The sequence below is a fragment of the Protobothrops mucrosquamatus genome, unplaced genomic scaffold (genome assembly GCF_001527695.2).
Source record: "Protobothrops mucrosquamatus isolate PMUCROS unplaced genomic scaffold, P.Mucros_1.0 scaffold403, whole genome shotgun sequence".
NCBI classification, from domain to species: domain Eukaryota; kingdom Metazoa; phylum Chordata; class Lepidosauria; order Squamata; family Viperidae; genus Protobothrops; species Protobothrops mucrosquamatus.
This window is the reverse complement of record NW_015386734.1, coordinates 1,420,951-1,434,624: the sequence shown is the minus strand read 5'-3', so window position 1 is coordinate 1,434,624 and position 13,674 is coordinate 1,420,951. Positions and strand designations below refer to the sequence as shown.

General features: G+C 33.8%; 1 protein-coding gene across 3 annotated transcripts in view; it reads left to right on the top strand.

Moving 5' to 3' along the window:
• Window positions 1-13,674, top strand: part of STRN3 (striatin 3) — a 46,527-nt gene that overhangs the window by 24,833 nt on the left and 8,020 nt on the right. For 2 of the 3 annotated variants that reach the window (XM_029284172.1, XM_015816143.2), the window contains 4 exons: window positions 2,259-2,391; window positions 2,813-2,954; window positions 5,971-6,081; window positions 12,242-12,382. In XM_029284172.1, coding sequence (XP_029140005.1) covers window positions 2,259-2,391; window positions 2,813-2,954; window positions 5,971-6,081; window positions 12,242-12,382 — 527 coding nt within the window. The remainder of the gene's footprint in view (window positions 1-2,258; window positions 2,392-2,812; window positions 2,955-5,970; window positions 6,082-12,241; window positions 12,383-13,674) is intronic. The other variant, XM_015816144.1, reaches the window with a different exon arrangement.

Sequence of the window (13,674 nt, the reverse complement as noted above, 5' to 3'; positions counted from 1 at the left end):
TGTGTGTGTGTGTGTGTAAAAAAGAGAGTGGCCTCACCCTGTTCTCTGATGAGCTGAAAAGCTTATTGGGCGGGGCCCCTCCCTTAGCTGTGTCTCTGCAGGAAGGGCAGGAGAGAGCCAGGTAAATAAGAATGTGTGTCAGCTTGTTGAAGAACAGCTTGAAGCCAGCTTGCCAGGTGAGCAGAAGATCGGAGAGGGGGGGAGAGAGAGAGAGAGAGAGGAAAGAGACAGAGGGACAGAGAGAGAAAAAGAAAGACGGGGAGAGAGAGAGAGAAAGGGGGGAGGAGAGAGGGAGAGGAAAGAGAGGGAGAGAGAGAGAGAACTCATGCACAGCAGTCTCTATTTCTTTTTAATTAAACTCTTCAATCAAGCTACCTTTCCCCTTGTGCACACGCGTGCATGCGCGCACAAGTTTTGCGGCTCCCAGTGTTTTCTTTTCTCTGGGAAACAGGTCCAAGTGGCTCTTTGAGTGTTTAAGGTTGCAGACCCCTGATTTACCTCATCAAAAAAAAATTCTCTAATTTTATAGGTATTGTTTGGAATAGGAAAAGTAGTTTTGGTAAGATATTCATTTTCACCATCGCTATTCTTCCCAACATTGTAATTGTAATTTTTTTCTGTCTTTCCAAATCTAATTTTATTTGTTTTAATAGTTTAAGATAATTATCTTCTTTTAATGTCGCACACCTTGCTGTTAAATATATCCCCAGGTATTTAGCTTTCTTAACTATCTGGAGATCTGTTTTTTCTGACAGTTGGTTTTTTTGTTTATCTGTAAGGTTTTTGACTATCACTTTAGTCTTATCTCTGTTTATTTTCAATCCTGTTACTTCTCCAAATTCTTGAATCTTTATCAATAATTTAGGACTTGTCTCCAAGGGGTCTTCTAATTTATATTGTAATTTATATTTTTCATCTTTTATCTCCATACCTTTAATTTTTGGGTCCTGTCTAACATTTCTATTCAGCACTTTCAGAGTTAAAATAAATAATAATGGAGATAATGGACACCCTTGTCTTGTGCCTTTTTTAATATTAAAATTCTCTGTAAAATCTCCATTTACAATTACTTTAGCCATTTGTCTATGGTAAATTGTTTTGATTATATTTATAAAATTTTCTCCAAAGTCTATATAGTTTAATTGTACCATAAATTGCCAGTTGGCATTATCAAAAGCTTTCTGTGCATCTAAGAAAATTAATACCATTTGTTTCCCTGGATGCATTTCGTAATATTCCAAAGTATCTAAAATCATTCTTAGGTTGTTCTTTATTTGTCTTTTTGGTAAGACTCCATTTTGGTCTGGATGTATAAATTCAATCAAAAATCTCTTTAGTCTTTCTGCTATTATTGAAGCAAAAAAATTGTAATCCACATTTAATAAAGAGATTGGTCTATAATTCTTTATCTTTATGAGTCAAATCTGAATTTTCTTTTGGTATTAAAGTAGTATTGGCTTCTGTCCATGTATTCGGTAGTTTGGCCTTTACTAATATTTCATTACATACTTCTTGCATTAATGGGCTTAGTATATCTTGTAGGCTTTTATAAAATTCTGCAGGTAGCCCATTTGGGCTATCATTTTGACATTGTAAATCGCCTCCCATATCTTGCAGTTTATTTATCTGTTTTTTCTCTTTTTTCAGTTTATAGGTTAACCATCTACCCCGCTTAGTAGCCTTTTCAAAAAAGTTTTGTTTTGCTTTTTTGATTTGTTGAGCTATTTCTTTAGCTTCTATTAAATTTAAATTTAATCTCTATTTGTTTTTTAAGCGTCTTCTTTTGTGGGTCTCTTTGTAGTTCTAATTCTAATTGCGTCAGTTCTTTCTTTAGCTTCATTTGTTCTTGTTTTTTTCCCTTGTTCTTTTTTGCCATATAACTTATGGTTAATCCTCTAAAATATGCTTTGGCTGTGTCCCAAACCTTTTGGAGTGATGTATCTTCTTTCTTATTTTCTTTAAAGAAAAATTCCATTTCCTTTGCTACATTTTGTATACATTCTTTCTCTTTCAATAGAGATTGATTCAATGTCCATCTTAATTTTTTCTTTGTTTCTCTCCATGTCATCTTTATTGGATTGTGATCCGCCCATACATTAGTTTCTATCTCAATCTCTTGTATGTTCATTCTTAGTTCAGCAGATACCCATATCATATTGATTCTAGACCATGATTTATGCCTATTTGAATAAAATGTATATTGAGATTTCTTTAGACCACAGTTATTTCTGATATTGTACGCTATTTTCTTTTTGTAGGAACCCCAGTGATGTTCTTGAAACATTTAATTTTTTGGAAAATGCAGATGATAGTGACGAAGAGGAAGAGAATGATATTATAGAAGATATTACAGAAGGAAAAGAAAAACATCGGATGAATAAAAAGCACAAAGTAAAAAGACCCAAAAGTTTTATTAGCTACTGTTAATTTAAAGATTCTGTTATTCCTTTTTGTCTTTTTGTATAGAGAACCATTACAATAAAATGCCATTCATGAAATAGATAAATTGAGCACCTTGATATTGTTGGTATTTTTGTTATCAATACTTTGCATAGGCATTATGAATGGAGAAATGGTGTTGATAAATATTTAATTCTAAGTATATCTATCTGGCTGCCAATTTTGTACTGCAGCATAATTTTTACCTACCATAGTCATGTTAATGGGACTGTTTGTGCATGATGGATAAAAAAAAAATAAACAGAATAACATATCTTTTGGCCATCCTGAGAAAGGGGAGGAGAAGATTACATCAAACTGCCCCATGAATGATAGTATCTTTAATGGTGTTTCTGTCAAAACTGACTTGTAGATTGGAAATGAAGGACTAGCTGCTGACCTTACTGATGATCCAGACACAGAAGAAGCTTTGAAAGAATTTGATTTCTTAGTAACAGCAGAAGATGGAGAGGGAGCAGGAGAAGCACGGAGTTCAGGGGATGGGACAGAATGGGGTAAGAAACATAAAAAACGGTAGGAAAGCTAAAGAATTTGAAAGATGTATAAATATATATACATTTCAGTTATATTAATTTAATTTTGTATTCTCTTCTCTGTGATACCTTTAGGTATTTAAATCTTGCTTGATGGTTATCGTTTTATTTTTTCATTTTTTTATTCTTCCTGCAGAAGTAAATCATACATTCGTCAAATCATTTTGATATTTTTAAGCAGTTTGTTTTGTATATCTTAGAATTGCTCTGTTTAAAACAAAGTTATGAAATAAGACAGTGTTTTTAATGCACTCCTTAATTAATAACACTGGCAGTCAGTTATTTTAGACATACATATTGGCACAGAATATAGGGCATTACGTGTTACATGTCAGCATGGAAAATAATTCTTAGGGGAAAAAATTAGTAATGCATGCTTACCTTGAATTTCCACTGAAATTGATGGATCTTGCTAAGGTATTGTGTTTTCTATAAATTAAACAAATTTACTCATTCTGTAGATCACCACTAACAAAAATATCCTTCACTGTTTTTTGCAACACTCAGAAGGTTGCCTAGCATTCAATTGAAAGATTAAATTTTTGATTACTTGTTAACAACACGAGGTTCTGTTTTTCATGCCCTTTCCAAAGCTTTACTGTGTTGTCAGTGGAGCTCAGTTGTGTGCAAAAATGCTTTTTAATGTAAATTTCTTTTTCTGCAATGGATTGTGGGTTCCCGTATTTGTAAAGCAACAGGAAATGGCTATATTTTTATTTTTTTCAAATCCATATTATATGTTTTTATTAACCTCCAAGTTGTTTTCAAAAGAGGCAAGAACGAAAATAACAAATATATTAACATTATTTTACTCACTTATTTTTAAGATTCCAGTTCTAGATATTATTCAGAGGATGTCTTGAAACAAGATAGGAAATACAGTATATAATTTGAAATACAAAAATTGCAGAGACTTATTGGATTTAAACTTTTTGTTCTATATAGAATATACTACTGATGTGCAGGGTACAGGATCCTCTGTAAAAGTGTAAGATAGATGGAAAAGTAGCAGGAAGTAGGATTGATGTTAGATGTAGATGTATGTTTTAAAGTATACAATTTTAGCAATGATCTGCCTTTTCTTCTGATACAACATTTTATATTTAAATTGAATACTTTGAATTACATCCAGAAAAGTACTTATGTAAGGGATAAGTGGAAGAGGACTTCCCCACTCTTATGTTCTTGCTGTACCCTATCTGAATTAAGAAAAGGCTAGAAACTGCAACAGTTAAAGATGTTGGGAAGTTCTCCGTCTACTAAATTCCCTTAATGTTATATAGACCATTGAATTTGTTACTATTTCACACCATCTCTTCTGTGCATGTATGAATCAACACATTAGCATAGTTGATATTCATATTATTATTATTCACAATTGTACAAGTTGATAACTTCCTCTTAGCTAATGAAATTGGCCTTCTGGTTCATGAGAGATAGGTAAGAAAGATTTCAGTGAACTTATATTTTCTTACTAGAAAAGAGTTCTTACCTATTGAGTAGAGACTCATTCAGTTATATTTGCAAAGTTGTGACTTATACATTAAACAATTTTCCCATTCCATAATTAATAGTATACATAAAAAAGGTTAAAAAGTTGAAAATAACTGATTTCAAAAGTTTGTGTATTTTGCCTCCTTGTAGATTTTTGTTGTTAGTAGTTTAATCCACTAAGCTGTCAAGAAAAGGGGAATATAAAAGTACATGTAATGTCATAAGTATAGCATAGTGTTATTAGACAAGAATTTTGAAATTGAGGTCATATTTTCCTTCCTTAAGTGACATTAGGAGTGTATTTCTAATTTATCTTAGAAGGCAGACAGTAGCAGTGAAGAGGCAATAATGCTTTTTTGTTTGAAGTTCTATCTCAAAGAAAGTTTTATTTTTCTAGAACTAACATAATGGATGCAAGAATTATTAATTTGAAAGTGTGAACCATCTTGTTAATAAGGACATAACATGAACAAAGCCGTGACCATTTAGGAAATATTTTAATCATCTCATTTATTCATTACATTCAAAAAGTCTTAGCTGCGAAATTTCTTTTTCAAAATATTTTATTAGTAGTATTCTAATTTTATTGTGGTTAGAAGTAAGCAGTGCTGAGTTCAGTAAACTTAGTCCCAAGTAAGCTAAGACAAAATTAAAGCTTTCATCTTATTCTTCTCCATTAGCTCATGCTTGTTAGCAGGTAGAAATGTACTTCATTTTAAAATAAAATTATTGAAGCTAGCTTCAGTTTTGAAAATAATCGAGGAAAATCCAAAACTCTTATTCTTTTCCCAATGAGACTTCCAAGTAAAATACATTACTTTTCTGGGCTTAAAGGGACAAACATTCAAGCATTGATTATGGATTTACACAAGTCTGTTTCAACCATCATTCTCTTGTCATCCTACATTTGCTATGGCTGGTTGGGTTGTGGTGAATAAAAAGAAGAGTTCAGTAAATAAAGTTTGAAGACGTCCTATAATATGCCAAACTATCCATGTGGTATTAATATTTTAATAATCTTAATAGAAGAAAACTTTCTATTGCCTTTATTGCTGGATTTATTTTGGAGCTACTAGATATCATTGCATGGAGAATAAGAATAGAGGGAAAATGCATGATTTCAGAATTCAGTTTGCACTTCCTAAAAGGTATTGCATGAAATAAATTTATTTGCTTATTTAAGTCTGCCTGAATAATTTGTTAATAATGTCTTACTAAAGTTGCAGTAATTACATACATTAGTTTTAATCAATTAATTTCATATAATTGAATATGAAAGACATTCAAATTTCTTCTTTATTCTAGACCAATTACCATAAAATGACAGTTTGAAGCATTATACCAAATGGTACAAGAAACTGCACCTTTAAAATACTGGAATGTTTTTGAATAACACTTTTTATTGATTAACCTGTAACGCTCACAAATAGTTTGCATTCCCAATTGTTGATTTATTTTTCTTTTAATAATATGTTGCATGTAGACAAAGATGACCTGTCCCCAACTGCTGAGGTTTGGGATGTAGACCAGGGACTAATAAGTAAACTGAAGGAACAGTACAAGAAGGAACGAAAGGGGAAGAAAGGGGTAAAGAGTAAGTGCAGATTCTGAATCTTGAAACAATTTTCTGACATCTTGTGGAAAACAATGTATATTGTCATCTTTCCCCTCCATTTTATAGTTTTGCTATTTGGGGGGCAACCAACTTTAACTTTCTGTCTGATAAATCTGGAAATCATAATTTCGGAAGATAAATTATAAATTATTTTCACTTACATTGGAGGGAGGAATGTCAGAAGGTGAACAAGTTGTTTTGCTTTGGAGTTGTCCAGGAAAATGGCAGCAATGATTGGAAATTTCTTTCAAATGCTAATAATGTTGCTTCTGACTATAGTTGCCAGACATTTAAAATTGTATTTGTTTTTTTAGGAGTTATGAAAAGAAGAAAATTAATACTGAGTATTTTTCATAATCCGCAAGTTTGAGGTTATCTTATAGTACTGACAGTGGTCATCATCAATTACCTCCTTTCCTAACCTTTTACGTACGTGCAAGAAATCAGAGTTGTAGACTTCTTACTGCTATTGCTGTCTGCAAAAATTGCATGGAATGCAGGTTTATTTTGTAGATGACATTTGTTTGGAAAACAAATCAAGTGATAGGAGAGATTTGTTGGAGAGGAGAGTGATGGATTTGATTTGAATTGATTTGGTAAAAGCAAGAGGAATCACTTCTGTTACTCTGCAGTATTGCTACAAGGACTCTGATCCTTTGTTTTCCTTAATGTCCCTTCAATGTATGGAATTCTAAAAGAAATAGTTAATGGTGAAAGAGTTATTCCTATTATTGGCTAACAAATTTATTTATGAGTTCTTAATTTTGGACTGAATCATTTTAAAGCTTAATTTATACCATATTTAATAAAATGTCATCACTCTCTTTCACTGAACATAACTCTTAAACTATAGTCCAGAGAGGAAGAGTTCATAGAAGAGAATATACTACAGCAAGCAATGGCAGAGCACTTATTTGTCAGATGAAAAGGGTTATTATTATTATTTATTTATATATTTGATTCTATCTTGGTGCTGCCCAACTCTGGAAGCTTGCAATATAATAATATACATATACCGAATAGTATACAATATAAGAAAAACAAGGTAAAAATGCAATCAAAGAAAATAAAAATACAATAAAAGAAATAATGAAAAATCCAGACAACCAGGCCCCCAAAATATGCAACATATACGAAGCACATCTACCAAAAGGTTCCATTCATGCTCCCTCCAGGTTGGGAGAACAACCACATCTTTGAGGTCCTCTGTAATGCTATCGGGGGAAACCGTGGGGATCTTAAGGAGATGCTGTGCAAAGAACATGCGCTTCCTGAGTCCCAAAAGATTACACTGCTTTGTTGAGGGCACCTGAGCATACCCACTCTGTTGGTGTGTATCATCCAGGCAGAAATCACAGAAAATAGGTGGCCCCTTAAATAATGGCCCTATGCTATGTAGAGCTTTATAGATAATAACCAGCATCTTCAACTGCACTTGGAAGCATACTGGCAATCACTGCCACTCATGAAGCAAGCATATCACATAGGCTTGCTAATGCAAGCCCATCCATCACTGATTGGCTTCCAGGCCAGCTTAAGCTTCTCCCGGCAACCTCACAGAGAGGACATTGCAATAGTTGAGCTGCAGCCTACAGAAAAGTTAATCATAAGCTGTTTCATGCTAGTAGCTACTTTCTTCTTGATTTTAGTTTGCAGTGATCTGCTTATGGCAATGTGATACCGTGCTCCAGTGTCCAATTCTGAATTACACTAGTGTTTTGTAAGTAGAATTCTGCTCATGTAATCAGTTTAATATTTTATCTTCTGCTCTATCCCATCCTAGAAAGTAGCTACTATAGTTTTGGATGGACTGAGCAGCATGAGTTTAAACAAAGTTTTAAAAGTTAAACAATGCTACTTAACAGAGAATCTTTAAAAGAAGTAGAGAATAGGTTTAAGGCACGAAGAACTTAAATGGTAAATATATACTCAGTTTGCAGGGCTGAAGTTTACATTCTAATCCTATCTCAGATGTACATTCTATCAATAGAATTTACTTCCAGGTATGTAAATGTAAAAGAAGCACACACAAAGACTATGAAAGAGAGTATTTTAGTAATGTTTAAAAAATTGTGCTTTGGGAGTTGTTTTTCATTTTTTTTAAATTTTGCATGATAATTTGCATTACTTGTTTAACCCACTACTAATTGCATTATTCTGAATGGCCCTTTTCTGCCTCTTCTGAAATGTTTCTAACCCGTTATATTATTTTTCCTTTATCTCATATACAAACATCTGTTAGAGGATTATTGAGATTGCAGTATGGAATTGATCTAATGAATAACAGGTTTTAATTTTGAAAATTCTAAAGGATTATTATTTTTGAAGTCCATAATCATGCTAATAATAGCAAGAAATTAAAGGATTATTTTATATGCAGCTGAAGAAAGTGTGAACATTATTTGCTTTTTTCATTACAGTATTATATAAGCAGAGCAGCTCCTTTATTTTGACAATTGGTGGAAGTACTGGAGAAATCATAAGTACTTACGTTAGTGCTTGAAATAATCTCAACTACATATATATGTATGTATGTATGTGCCATGTATCATAGGTAGCCCTTACAACTTACAACCATTTGTTTAGCAGCAGTTCAAAGTTGCAACAGTGCTGAAATGATTTACGACTGGTGCCCACACTTACGACCATTGCAGCATCCCCATGGTCATGTGATTGTGATTCAGGTGCTTGGCAGCCATTGCATATTTATGACGGTTGCAGCATTCCAGGGTCACTTGATCACCATTTGTGATGGCTTCTGACAAGCAAACTCAATGGGGAAGCCAGCAGAGAAGGTCACAATGGGGAAGCCGGCAGGGATATCTCTCTTAACGATCCTGGTGAGTCGTTTAACAACAGCAGCAAAAAGATAATAAAATCATATATGGTCACATGTTGCCTCACTTAATGACTGCACCACTTAACAAATTAACAAATTTTTCAGTTCCTTTTGTAGTCATAAGTCAAAGACTATATGTATTTTTTAGCCAAAAGGATTTTTTGGTAGTGTAGAACATCCAAGTAAGTAATATAATTAGTATTTGCCGGAAGGATAATATTGAAAACAATATTTTACAGTAATTATAGCCTGCTTTAATCCTAATGGTCTACAAGTAGCATTCTACACCTTCATGGATAAACTAGACATGAAACATGACCAGAGAAGCTAATTCTACTTTATTGTAAGGTTACATTAACAGAATCGTGCAAGTCTGAAAGTACAGACTCCCACCGTTACTTGTAATCACTTGATCAATTAGGGTAGGTCTTTCCTAAGTTTCTTACTCTGACTGTTAATCCATTGGAGGTTCTCTCTCTCTCTTTCTCGTTTGATTGTTTCCTAGGCAGCAGCTCTTTCCCTCATATCCCAAAGTCACGTACAGGTACTCAGAGACCAGACAAATACATAAAAGATTTCTATAAATAATATTTATTTATTTATCAAATTTATTTTCATCTATCTTACATCCAACGACTCTGGGCAGTTTCAAATATATATTTTATTGTTGATATAAATCAACAGTAAAAAAAATCTAGTACATTAAAGGCACCATTAACTTAACCTAAGGGCCAAGTGCCCTGTGGAAGAATGCTGTTCTGACCTTTCTGAAGCAATTTTTGAAGTAATTGTAAAAGAGGGACCATCCTTACTTATGGGGCAGAATGTTGCATAAAATAGAAGTAAACAGTAAGAACGTCTACTACCTGGCCCATGTCCCATAAAGCTTGTGAAGAAGACAGACCTGAGATAGAACCTGTGTAAATGATTGGATGCAGATTTGATTTTGTCCAGGTATTGCCAATCCCTGACATTGCACTTTTAAGGGTGATAATCGGGACTTCAAATTCAAGCTGAATGTGCATTGGCAACCAGTGCAGCAATTTCAGAATAGGTGTTATTTGTACTTGATGGTTTGCTCTAAAAGCAATTATGTACCACATATAGCTTCTGGGTCTTCTCCAAAGGCAGCCAAACATAGAATGCATTGTAGGAGACTACTTGGGTGGTGATAATATTGCTGGAGCATTTTAGGCATAGAGGATTATAACTGGTGCACTTGCTAAAGCTGGGAAAAAGTTCTGCCTGTAGTTACCACCTGTTTATAGTAGGAACCATGAGTCCAGAAAAACCTCAGATTCATATACCAATTCCTTTGAGGAGAGTGTAGCCCTTTAATGTAACTACCAAAGTATTTGTTATAAGATTGCCCCAAAATTTACCAAGCAACCCTATCCTCGTAGGACATAGAACAGAGGTCCCCAACCTTTTGGGCACCAGGGACCGGTTCCATGGAGAGAAGTTTATCTGCAGACCGGAGGGGGCATGGTTTCATGTACTGCCTGCATCCCACGGATGGGGCTTTGCTTGTTTGTGCAGCCCGGTTTCTGGCATGCCGTGGCCCGGTGCCGGTCCATGGACCGGGGGTTGGAGACTCCTGACTTAGATTGAACATATAGATTCTTAACAAACTCCAGAAACCAGTTTGGGACTTTGAGAGCATGTCCCCATTCAGGATGAGATAGCAGCAAAGAACTGGGTTTCATCTGTATAGGTAGTCCTCGATTTATGACAACAATTGAGCCCAAAATTTCTGTTGCTAAGCAAGGCAGCTGTTAAGAGGGTTTTGCCCCATTTTATGGCCTTGCTTGCACAGTTCTTAAGTGAATTACTGCAGTTAAGTTAGTAACATGGTTGCTAAGTGAATCTGGCTTTTCCATAGACTTGACTTGTCAGAAGGTCGCAAAAAGTGATCACATGATCCTGGGATACTGCAAGCGTCAGAAATACAGATAGGTTGCTTGGACATCTTGGGTAATTTGATAAATTATTCATTGCTCACTGTAATCTAGAGATGCTAAGAGAACATGTTTTTGTTCATAATGATTTTAGTGGTTTTGATGAGTAAAGCTTCTTGAATGTATTTTCAACATCAGGAAAAAACAAATGTGGCTTTCATAGTATCAGAGAATTGCTTTCCTCCTGTTTCCCTATCTGTATTTCTTAAACCTAGATGGATCTCATTTCATTTGTTTTTCTCCATTTCCATTTTTGGCCATTTTCTGATTTCTGTGGTGTAAGTCTGGGATATCTGGGACTACAAAACATAGATTTAGGATTGAATACAGATAGTACAGCTGTCCACCCCAATCTGCTTAGCGGAAATAGATGAAATTGAAATTCTATGTCGTATCTCAGTTTTAATTTTTTTCCCAATCCAGCAGAATGTTGGAAATAAATTATGTAAAGTAGATCAGCACTATTACCATCAGAATAATTTGCTAAAAATTAAACAGAATGAAACAAAAGTTGGCATCAAGGCAAAAGCTAGCAAAAGAAAGATTAGGTTTGAAAATGGGCTGGATCTGGCCCAGAGCTGTAGAGAGAGAAAAAATCCAAAATTAATTAATTCCCCCAATGCATTTCTATGAACAGGTAGTTGGACAGTAGTTTGGAATGTTATGGATTCCCTTATTCTCAGCCCCCCTTGCTTCCTGTTTATATGTCTCAGAGTGAAGCTATTAGTAAGGAAGAATTCCAGAAAATATGTGCTAAGTGCATTTCCTATCTTATTTTTATATAAGAGAATACCTTGTGTATTTTTTAATTCCTTCATTGGAGCTACATCTCATTTTAACAGTTTCAGATCATCTTTTTGGTTATTAATGATGGTTCTAAACAATAAGTGTGCTTTGATATTTATAAATTAATTTTTTTATTTAGAAACCCAGAAAAGGGGGAAAGTTGACAGTTTGTTGCCTCCCAGTCACCTGATTTTTGTTTCCCTTTTGGTAATCAAACTTCTGTCTAGTATTATCAATTAATAAAAATGCTCGGGGTGGGTTGTAAATACATTCTTATGGCCTTTCATAAAGAGTTCAGACATTCACGTTTCTCCTCTTTTACCGTAAGCAGAACAACAGCAATTTAATAAAAACCAGTCTGGATTCTTTTTTTTTTTTTTTTTTGAAGCTTCATTTTTAATTCTTTTTCAAATATGCAAAATACATTTTATGAAAGTATCTTTATTTTAACAACATCACATTAAAACAATATTAATTAGCAATCTGGGCATGTAAATGGATATCAATTTAAGAGGGAGCAATAAAGTGAAACTTTGCTGCTGACATTAATTTACAGGGGTCAACAGGACAAAACTGCACGACATGATATCTGATCTGGGCGATGATGAGCTACCCCACATCCCTTCAGGAGTCATTAATCAATCTAGGCCACCCTCTTCTAGAATGACTGATCATGAAGGTGCAAGAGCAGAGGAAGGTACAACAAATTCACCTATTTATTTGTATTTAGAAATTTTTGATTTAAAAAACACATACTTATAGCCCATGAACCAGATGCCTATATTAAGATGTGCTTGCAACTTGGTTCTGAAAAGTCTATCACTTCACATTTACCACTTTTGGTTTGAATGATAGAAAATTGATACTTAAAATTGAGTTTAAAAGCATATATACATAGAATAAATGAACTTAATAAAACAACAACAGTGAGCAACAAATTATAAGAAATGAATAAAATAAATTTTCTGGTGAGGAGAGATTTCTTTCTGTTTTATTCATTCTAGTGTAAGATTTCCCCCCCAAAAGTTGCATTCACAGTAACTGGCGGCACCAATATAGAGTAAAATTGATTTTTAGCAGTTGCTAATATATTTTTGGAATATGTAAATAAGTGCTAATCATAATTACATATTCATCAACTTTGAATATTTAGTGCAATTTGTGCTCTAAATATTCCCGCCAGCAAAATAGAACATTTCCTTAAAAAAACAAATATTTCCAAGTGAACAAGTGGATTACAATGTAAAACCTTTGATATATTAGATTTATGTAGCAAACTATGGACATTCACATAAACATTTTGGATGTTTGTTGGTCCACTGTCACTTTTATTCATTCTGGATCCTTTATTGTCAGCAAGAGATGTACTTTGCAGAATCGTGGCCTCAAATGTGTCAGTCAAACATCTACCCTACATATGCACAGAACTGCTGTCAAACCACCTTTTCTCCTGATTAACATTGTTTGAGTCATTAAGCTATTCAAAGAGATATGTGGTCACTTTTATGATATGCAACGTAGCTGTATGGATCTGCTTATGATGCATAGGGGAATGGATGTATGACTTCATCACAGTGCAAAATTCAGACATTCCACATTGAAGTTTATTTTAAATAAATAAAAAATAAATTTTATCTTCCTTTGTCAATACCAAAATATATCCTAATAATGAAAGGGATTTTTTTTTATTTTCCATATATTCTCTGCATATGCATGAATTTTTTGGTCATTTTCTTGTTTTGTAATTTCAGTGAGCTCTCCAATACCAAGAAATGCAGACTTTACATCATTATAAATAAATAAAACTACATCATTCTACATCATATATATCTAACAATAATCGCAATGAAAACTAATTGAACTTAGCATGAAGCGTGTGCATGAAAGATTTCTAAAATAAATAACCTGATATCTAAATGTAAATATAGAACATCCTTAAAATCCATATGAAAAGTTCCAATGGTTTGAAACCATTTTGCTTTATTAATT